This window comes from Macrotis lagotis, chromosome 1 (genome assembly GCF_037893015.1).
Source record: "Macrotis lagotis isolate mMagLag1 chromosome 1, bilby.v1.9.chrom.fasta, whole genome shotgun sequence".
Lineage (NCBI taxonomy): Eukaryota > Metazoa > Chordata > Mammalia > Peramelemorphia > Peramelidae > Macrotis > Macrotis lagotis.
In genome coordinates, this window is record NC_133658.1 from 274,167,522 (window position 1) to 274,178,067 (window position 10,546).

Genomic DNA, 10,546 nt, shown 5'->3' on the forward strand with positions numbered 1-10,546 from the left:
AAAGCTCTGTCCCACAAGGGGGTGGGGGCAGCACAACCAGGAATATTGCACTAGAGCAAAGGAGCTCCATTCTTCAATGAACAATCAGCTGGGTTCCTGGGTCCCAGGAAGCAGAAGCAGTTTCCTGACCTGTAACCCAGGGAACACCAAGTACAACTTGGAAGATCAGTTGGGGAAACCTTTTGCCACAGTGTAAGCCCAGGCCAGCATGGTCCTCCTCAGCATAGCCCCAGCCATCAGCGCAGCCCAGATCCCAGGAAATCAAAGCAGGCCTACATAGCAGCCCAGAAGGGAGCTGCCCAGCAGCTGCTTCCAGAGTGCTCAGCCCACAGAAGGTAAAGTAATCTGAGCCCCCATACTGTCATAGAGCAAGGACCCTCCTCACAGCTTCAGGGCAGAGGGGTATGCTTGTGGTCATCCACAAATCAGAGCACAGACCAGGAGAGTAGTCAGAGCCTCTCATAAAGGCCTTGAAGGAACTGAAGTCCTTGTTGGGGTGTCCAATACGCAAAAAGTTTAGGAAGCACCCCAAAACCAAGCACAGGTTGGGGAAATGAGTAAACAGAAAAAAAAAGAAACCTGATTATAGACAATTACTTTGGTCCCATGGAGAACCAAAATACACACTCAGAAGATAAGAAAGTTCCAGCTCCTGCATCTAACTCCTCCAAGAAATACAGAAGTTGGTCTTAGGCTATTTCAGAGCTCAAAAAAGATTTTGAAAATCAAGTAAGGGAGGTAGAGTAAAAATTGGGAAGAGAAATGAGGGAGATGCAGGAAAAACATGAAAGCCAAGTCAACAACTTAGTCAAGGAGATCCAAAAAAATGCTGAAGAAAATAACATACTGAAAACTAGTTTAGGTCAAATGGGAAAAAAAACAGTTTAAAAAGTTAATGAGAGGGGCAGCTAGGTGGCGTAGTGGATAAAGCACCGACCTTGGAGTCAGGAGTGCCTGGGTTCAAATCCGATCTCAGACACTTAATAATTACCTAGCTGTGTGGCCTTGGGCAAGCCACTTAACCCCATTTGCCTTGCAAAAACCTAAAAAAAAAAAAAGTTAATGAGGAGAAAAATACCTTAAAAAGCAGAATTGGCCAGATGGAAAAGGAGATAAGAAAACTCTCTGAAGAAAACAAATCCTTCAAATGTAGAATGGAGCTAAAGGAAGGTGATGACTTTGCGAGGAATCAAGACACAATAAAACTATCAAAAGAATGAAAAGCTAGAAGAAAACATGAAATATCTCATTGAAAAAACAATGGATCTGGAAAACAGAACCAGAAGAGACAATTTAAAAAATTATTGGGTTCCCTGAAAGTCATGATTAAGAAAAGAGCCTTGACTTCATTTTTAAAGAATTTCTACAGGAAAATTGTCCTGATATCCTAGAAGCAGAGGACAAAATAGAAATTGAGAGAATCCACCAACGATCTACTGAAAGAGATGCAAAAAAAATAACCCCCCAGGAATATTATAGCCAAGTTCCCGAACTTCTAAGTCAAAGAGAAAAATACTATAAGCAGCCAGAACAAAACAATTCAAATATAGTAGAGCCTCAGTCAGGATCACACAGGATTTAGCAGCATCCACATTAAGGGCTCATAAGGCTTGGAATATAATATTCTAGATGGTAAAAGAGCTTGGAATGCAACTGAGAATCAACTACCTAGCAAAACTGAACATCCTCTTCCAGGATAAAAGATGGACTTATTTTTTGTTTTTTGCAAGGCCATGGAGTTAAGTGACTTGCCCAAGGTCACATGGCTAGGTGATAAGTATCTGAGGCTGGATTTGAACTCAGGTACTCCTGACTCCAGGGCCAATCTCTATCCACTGTACCACCTAGACACCCTAGAAAAGATGGACTTTCAATGAAACAGGGGAATTTCAAATGTTCCTGTTGAACTGGCCAGAGCTGAAAAGAAAGTTTGATCTTTAAGTACAGGACTCAGGTGAAGCATAGAGAGGGTGAATGAGAAGGATAAATTATGACGGATTTAATGATGATGAACTGTGTGTATTTCTGCATGGGAAGATGATACTGATAATACTCATATGAACCTTCTCATTTATTAGAGCAGGTAGAAGGAGCTTATATAGACAAGACACAGGAGGGAGCTGAACATGAAGGTATGATATATTTTTCAAATGGAGTCAATGGGTGAAGAGGAAATGTACTGGGGGAAATAGCCTAAGATATTTCATGTAAAAGAGTCAAATAGCTTTTGCAATGGTATGGAAGTGGGGAAGGTGAGGGGGATTGAGGGAACCTTCTTCATTCTCATTGGAAATGGCTCAGAAAGGAAACAATATACATATATATATATATATATATATATATATGTAATGGGGCATATAAATCTACAAGAAAAAGGAGATAAAGGAGATGGGAGAAAGAGGATGAGGGAAGGTAGGAAGGTAGGGGTGATATAAGGGATAGAGGAGAGGGTAGGTCATGGGAAAGGATAGTCAGATATAACACATTTTCTTTTTCACTTTTTGCAAGGTGGTGGAATTGGATGGCCTATCCAGGATCACAGGGTTGGTTGGTTGCTCAGTCTCTTGGGTGGGTGGGGGGGAACATAGGCTTGGGGGCTTTTTGGTCCCAGGGCTGGTGTTCTGTCCACTATGCCATTCAGCTGTCCCACAGCACACTTTTGAAGAGGGATAGAGTGAAAGGAGAGAGAAAATATAATAATTGGTAGTGGGGAAGAAATGGATGAAGGGAATTACAAGTAGCAACAGCAAAAATATGTGGGAAAATATGGAAGTAACTTCTCCGATGGACTTATGATAAAGAATGTGATCCACCCGAGACAGAGCTATTGGTATTGGAACACAGACTGAAGCACATTTTTTTCTCTCTCTTTCACTTTATTTCCTCTGAGGTTTTTTTATTTTTGTGGGGGCAGGGGGGATTATGTTTACTCTTACAACATCAAGACTATTTTAGTAATTTGTAAAAAAATTTTAAAAAAAGAAGTGGAAAAAATTATCTTTGCACATAATTAGAAAAATAAAATAGAATAAAATAAAATATTATACAAATATCATCTTGTTTCATCTTCACAGCAACTCTGGAAGTTCTCCATTTTACACTTGGGGAAACAAACAAATAGAGCTTGTAATTTTCCAGGATGATACAGCTAGCAAGTATCTGAAGACATGGATTTGATAATAACAGAGGCCAACATTTATCTAACACTATGTACTAAGTTCTATGCTAGTTTTTGGTTGTTGTTGAGTTGTTTTAGTTGTATCCGACTCTTCATGCCCATTTAGAGTTTTCTTGCTGAAGATACTGGAGTGGTTTGCCATTTTCTTCTCCAGTTCATTTTACAGATGAGGACATTGAGTCACACAAAGTGACTTGCCCAAGTTCACGCAGCCAAGTATTTGACTGAAATCTGTGAACTCGGGTCTTCCTGACTCCAGCATTAAAATCAATTCAAACTATATTTCAGTGTTCTAAGAACCAGTAAGTTACAGATCCCTGGAAGGCAGGTACAGGAATTTCCTTAGTTTTCCTTTGGTAGACTCAGTTGTTCAATGTGTGCCACTCCCATAGTTCACACTTCTCCTTTGGAGTGTGAAGAGAAAAGAATTGGAATCCCACATCTGCCACTAAGTGTGTGACCATGGGTCAACTAGTTCCTTGAAGGCAAGAACTGCTTCATCTTTGTATTCCCAGCACTCTAGAGAATAGTGGGTACTTAATAAAAGCTTGTTGTATAATTGATTAATCAGTAAAATCATACCCAGTACTTACCTCACAAGGTTATTATGAGCTGCAATTTGGAAACTGTGTATATAAGAATGTGTGTGTGTGTGTGTGTGTGTGTGTGTGTGTGTGTGTGTATGTACAAAATTTAAAACACTATGTTGTTTGGAGAATAATGGCTAACCAAATTGAGGCACATGGATATAATGGAATATGACTTCTTCATAGGACATGATGAATTTGAAAAATTCAGAGAAGCATGGGAAGACAGAACTGATACACACCAAAATAGGCAGAACCAGAAAGCGATATATACAAGGAGAGAACAATGTGCAAAGAACAAAAAAAGAAGCAATATTGTATAATAATAATAATCAAGCTACATCCTCCCTCTAAGAGTTATGAAAATGCATCTCCTTCCTTTCTTTTCAAAGATGGAGGATTCTATGTATATGGCATAATAAACTATCAGACTCAATTATCTATGGGGTAGTTTCACTGAAATGCTTTTTCTCTCTTTTTTTCAGTCTTTGTTACAAGAGATGGTTCATTACAGGGGTAGGGAAAGGGAAGAATAATGGAAATGAAGATGATATTTAAAAAACAAAGTTTTAGTTCTCAATTGTAATTTGAGTTTAAAATTCTAAAGAACCATATTGTCAGGTATTAATACTGCTGTTGTTAAATTGATTTCTTCTGGGCCTATTAGCAGACCATTTCCATTAGCACATGCTAACGCTGGACATCATCCTGGAACCTTCAGGTTCTAATCTTCTCTGCCAGTATATAAAATTCTAAGACAGACCAAGATTTCAGACACCCAAGAAAGCTATACTGTTCCCAATATTTTTCCATGAAAATTGCAAGTGAGTTTTATCTGCTCAGCAGCTTCAAAAGCAAAATATTACCTAAATATGGGTCTAGACTATAGGTCTAGGATATGTCAGTAGGCTAGAAGAGTAGGGAAAAGGGGTGGTCAGTTTAACATCAAAGACAAGAGAAACAGAGAGACTTCTCAGGGTTTCTCAGAAGTATCTTTTAATCTCAGAAGTATTTTTTCCAATTTTTTTTTACCCACCCTAATGGTTCATGCTTTATGAACTATCCTCACTTCAGCCATTTCTCTGACACCCACAGACCCACAACAAGAGACCCATGTTCCTCAAAGATCGTTAAGAGTCAGACTATTCTCAAGAGAAATTGTCATGATTAGTCAAAGAAGGATGAAGTTAGTGAACACTATCCTCCAGATAACTGTATCCAGCCTTGCACTCCGTTTTCCAACTTGGGTCCTCCTCATTAACTCCTCCCTTCACAGAAATAAGTATAAGAAGAGCAATATTCCCAGAGAGAGGGTTTCAGGGAGCCCTACTATGACAGGGAGCCCTACTATGGGTGAGAGCCTGGCACAGCAATAATCTACAACCAAATCTGTTATGCCCTTGGCGGTGCCTCAGTTGCTCTACATTTCTGCCTCTGATTCCCAATGGGACCTTCAGCCACTAATTCTCCTCTTGCCTCAAACTTTCCATTTTCCCAAAAGAAAGAATAAAAATCTGAAGAAATCTATTGACTTGGTGTTTTAAAGACATAATTTGAATGGTTTAAGACTGAAAACACAGAAACTAAAAAATCTACTAATGTGGAATGGACTCAGTATAAATGGTGCTATCCCAGACAGTAGTATAGCTGGAGGGAAGTCTTGTCTATGAATAATTCCATCTCATATTGATTTTTCTTTGATTTTGAATTTTTCCAATACTTGAAAATACACCAGGCTCTGATATGCCTGCCTTGCCCTTTCACATGTATGTGCTATGTCTCACCAGACTTGATCACTAACTCCCTAAGGGCAGGAACTAAGCTTTCTGCTTCTTTTACATTTGTCATAGGAACTCACTTAATCCTTAATAAATACTCATTGTATTTCCTTCTTCCTCCCTTCCTTCAGACATATTTGTCTTTGTCTATTCAAAGCTGGAAGACCCAACATTCACCAAAAAGGGCACACAGAGAATTATACTTACTCAGTTTTTACTTTCATGTGAATACAACAGGAATCAGAGCCTTCTAGTTATATTGAACAATAAGTGACCCTTTTGCCCAGTTATAAGAGGGGACTAATCCTGGGAGTTTGGTTCTTTTCAGCCCATATTTCCATTGGAATGTCTTCTTGATTCTCCAGACTCCCTTAACAATCATTGGATGGTGACAAGGTCAAAGTTAAGTACCCAGAAGAAATGTTAGTGTATAATCTACCAGTTTAGGAGACAATTTAGGGATCTCAAATCATAGGAACACTGATTCAGAGCCCAAAGGGCTCTGACTAGAGATCATCTAGTCTAATCCCTCTACTTTACAAATAAAGAAGCTGTGTCTCAAAAAAGTTAGGTGACTTGCCCAAAAAAAACAATGATGATAGAATCACATTTCCTTACTATGTAACTATATAATTTCCATAAGCATGTGCTGCTCTTTGAAAGTTATTGTCACATTAAGAGACTCACTTGAACTGATCTGGAATGAAATAAGCAGACAGGAAAACAAAATACACAGTAACTACAACAATGTAAAGAGTGAAAATAACCACCAAATAACCCCCATAAAATAACCAAACCACCAAAATAACCAAAAGAAGAATGCTGCAAAATTACAAAAAACAAAGTTAGCCCCAAAGAACAAGTATGAGAAGGCATCCCCCCCACACACACACACACATAAATGTTTGCAGAAAGGAGGATGGTGGAAAGAGGTTAGTACATAGGTATGAAATATTGCCTATCAGATTTCTTTTGATGTGTTTAATTGGTTTGGATTATTTGTTCTCACTTCTGCCACTTTTTTTTAAATAAATGATGGCTTTCTCTGAGAGGAAGGAGGAGGGGAAATAGGAAAATACACCTGATTTAAAAGAAAAACATCAAATACAAATCAATTTAGAGAAAGTTTTTCTCAGAACTCCTTGGTTTTCTTTTGGAATGGTTTTGAAAAAAGATCACAAGGATGGGCTATATTTACCCTTGGGAAAGAACAAGAATCAGGTATTTTCTAACAATTGTCAGGATTTAGAAGTTCACTTACTGATGACAGAGCATGAATATGAAATCTTTCTAGACTTTCTAGACTAAACAATGACTTGAAAAGAGTAGAGTACATTGTTTTTAATGCAGTTTTCTCATTGTTGAGGCTATCTTCCTCAAAAGAAATATAGTCAAATAGTGAAGTGTAAATATCTATGATACTTACGGTTGATCAGAAAAGGTTTCCTGGGTGGCTTTGGCCACATAATTAATGGGTACCAGCCCAGTGTTTGGTCGACCAGAGAGCCTCCTGGCGAAGATGTAGTCACCCTCTTCTTTGATCACAAAGAGCTTGTCTCCTCGGCTCACACTCAGCTCATCTGCACACCTGGCTGTGAAGTCATATAGAACCATGAAAAGGACTGCAGGAGTGGGGCTGCCTGATTTTGAAGAGATGGGTTCTGGGTCAGGATCAGGATCAAGGTCCATTGTGACAGGATCAGGACCTGGATATCTGGGGATGCAGTCATCAGGGATACTCATGGGCCAAAGCTTGTTCCAAAAGAATGATAGGAAGGTCAAGTGTTTCCTTAAGAAAGGCTCCATTCCAACTGCTGACAGACCCCCAGGACACCAAGATTGTTTCATTAAGACTTGTCCAGTTGGAACCAAGAGATAGATCTGAGTTCACCTGGCCCAGATGGGATAGATCTCCCCAAGCATCTTCCTGCCTGTATGAGGAGCTGCCTCTGACTGCTCCTTTACTCCAGGAATGTCTCTGTGTTGTCTTTTCTGTGCAAACTTCTGAGGGTGGAAAGTGAAACTGGAAAAGCTTGTACAGCTTGTTTTCCTGAACTCCTGAGTTGAAACACACACACACACACACACACACACACACACACACACACATATATCTGGGTCCCTAACCACAGCTAGAGTGTCCTTAGATTCAAGAATATAAACATATTTAAAGCCTAGGGAGATCATAAAATTTGACCTCTTGCAAGTTAAACTTTTTTTAAAATTATTTCAAAAAGAAAGCAGGTTATCAGCCAAGGTGTGGGGTGGGGAGCAGGGAAAACATATTATTTTTTTTTTTGCAATTGTAGAACTCAGTTTCCTCATACATAAAAAAGAGCCAGATGATCTTGAAGCTCCTTTCCCAACAAAAGAGTCTGGAATTCTAAGCCTTCTCTGTCTACCTAGAAGTGAACAGTGATATATCTCTGTGATGTTGGGGTAAATTTTTCTTTTGGATGGAACACTTGCCTGTATTTAATTCTAAGAATTTTAGGGTCTTATGATGTTTCTCCTGTCCCTTTCCCCTACTTAAGGAACAAGGCACTAGTTAGCCAAATGGAAACTAGTTAACTTATTGGAACATGCGTGATGATTCCAAAAGTTCAGCTAAGTAGCACTAATGACTGCATTTCAAATCTGTCAACAGGATGAACTTAACCAGTTCCAGAAAGAATTCTGGAAAAGGGTGGTGCCTTCCAGGAAGCTAGAGTATAAGGGACTTATGCTATGAGCATCTTTTTCTAAGAAAATGGCAGTTTCATCAGAGTGCCAGTAACAACCCACATGAGAGGAACTAAATAAATAAATGTCCAGTCTACATTGCATAGGTTTCCATTCTGTGAACTTTTGATTACAACATGGTAATATTTCAGTAGCTCTCTTCTAAATATAGGACTTAACTACTCCATTCAAAATCCTATAATCTGTTTAGGCCCATTATTTAAATTCATGTTCAGAGTCCCTGTTTCTGCTCAGTTTCTCAGACCAAAACCAAAACTGAACACATAACATCATAATAAGGTAAAGTACAAACGCACTGCAATGCAAATAACTCATTGAATCAGACAGCAGATACAGGGCTCACTGGGAAGAATACTTGCCTTTGGAATCAAATGATAGGGATAAGAACTATGATTTCATTTTTTTTCAATTGATAATTTATTTTTCCAATTACATGTTATGAAAGTTTTTCAACATTCATCGACATGCATATACATATTTTAAGTTACATAATTTCCTTTCATCCTCCCCTCAGCAGCGAACAATCTAGTGAATATTGTACATACACAACATGTTTACAGATTAGTAGTTTTCTTTCTTTTTTTTAAGGTTTTTTTTTTTTTAGGTTTTTGCAAGGCAGTGGGGTTAAGTGGCTTGCCCAAGGCCATACAGCTAGGTAATTATTAAGTGTCTGAGGCCAGATTTGAATTCAGGTACTCCTGACTCCAGGGCCAGTGCTCTATCCACTGCACCACCTAGCCACCCCCACTGTACCACCTAGCCACCCTGATTAGTCATTTTCTGTATAAAGAATTAGGATTAAGGGAAAAGAGAGAACTAGAAAAGAATTACATAAGAGAAATTTTTAAGAAGTGAATGTAGTGTTTAGATTCTGTAGGGTTCCACTGGATGGGGAGAGCATTGTCCATAGCTGGTCTCCTAGAGTTGTCCTAGCTCTCTGAACTGCTAGGAGGAGCTGCATCCATCAAAGCTGATCAGCTCACAATATTGTTGTTAATGTGTACAATGTTCTCTTGGTTCTGCTCCCTTTGCTCAGTATCAGTTTCATTCATTCCATGCTTCTCTAGAGTTGGACCATTCAAGATTTCTTATAGAACAATAGTATTCCATAGCATTCATATACCATAACTTGTTCAGTCATTTGTCAATTGATGCGCATCCCCTCAATTTCCAATTCTTTGCCACTACAAAAAGAGCTGATATGGATATTTGGAACATGTGGGACATTTCCCATTTTTTACAATTTCTTCTGGATATAGGCCTAGTAATGGCATTGCTGGGTCAAAGGGTATGATCAGTTTTATTGCTCTTTGGGCATAGTTCCACATAGCTCTTCAGAATGGTTGGATCACTTCACAATTCCACCAACAATGCATTAATGTCCCAATCTTCCTACAACCTCTCCAACATTGATCAGTTCCCTTTCTGTCATCTTAGCCAATCTAACAGGATATAAGGTGGAACCTCAGAGTTGTTTTAATTTGCATTTCTCTAATCAGTAATGATTTGGAGCATTTGTCATATACACACACACACACACACACACACATATATATAGCTTTAATTTCTTCATTTGAAAACTGGGTCTATATAAGATTTCATTTTCGATATAGGGATTAATAAAGGAGGAAACTTTACCCTAAAGCAGGTCAGTGTCTTACTATCTGAAGACTGAGAGAGTTACCTAGAGCACTGAGAGGTTAAGTGATTTGCTTAGTCATTCAATCAATATGTGCAAAGGATGAGATTTATACTCACATCCTCCTGGCTTCAAAGTTAGATCTTTTATCCAGAGTGGTTAGGTAACTCAGTGGAGAGAACACCAGCTCTGGAGTCAGGAAGACTTAGTTCAAAGCTGACCTTAGATCCTTACTAGCTATGCGACCCTAGGCAAGTCACTTAACCTCTGTTTGCTTCAATTTCCTAATCTGTAAAAGGGGATAATCATCTATTTTCCAAAGAACAAATAAGAAAATAATTGCAAAGCACCCAACAGATTTTTGATGCATAGTAAGCACAATATAAATTGTAGTTATTATTATTGCTAATATTATTTGCTATATAGAATGCTGTTTTTCAAATCCTTTCTCTAATGCTTATATAGTGGGAACTACTACCTCTCCCCATTTCATCCTTCCCCCCCACCCAGGCATGGACAGTGCTTGCATTTCTAGGCACAGAGATCACATGAGTGATTTGGAGGGCTATTTTTCCAGATATTTATTGTTCTAGCACTGAAAAAACTTTGCATTTTAGTAAAG

At 38.7% G+C, this 10,546-nt stretch overlaps 1 protein-coding gene across 1 annotated transcript in view; it reads right to left on the reverse strand.

Moving 5' to 3' along the window:
- The window catches only part of SRMS (src-related kinase lacking C-terminal regulatory tyrosine and N-terminal myristylation sites), a 29,642-nt gene extending 22,103 nt beyond the window's left edge, over positions 1 to 7,539 (reverse strand). Inside the window, exon 1 of the mRNA XM_074210469.1 lies at positions 6,970 to 7,539. Within this exon, the coding sequence (XP_074066570.1) occupies positions 6,970 to 7,391 (422 nt within the window). The 5' untranslated portion in view covers positions 7,392 to 7,539. The remainder of the gene's footprint in view (positions 1 to 6,969) is intronic.
- Between the last annotated feature and the right edge of the window lie 3,007 nt (positions 7,540 to 10,546).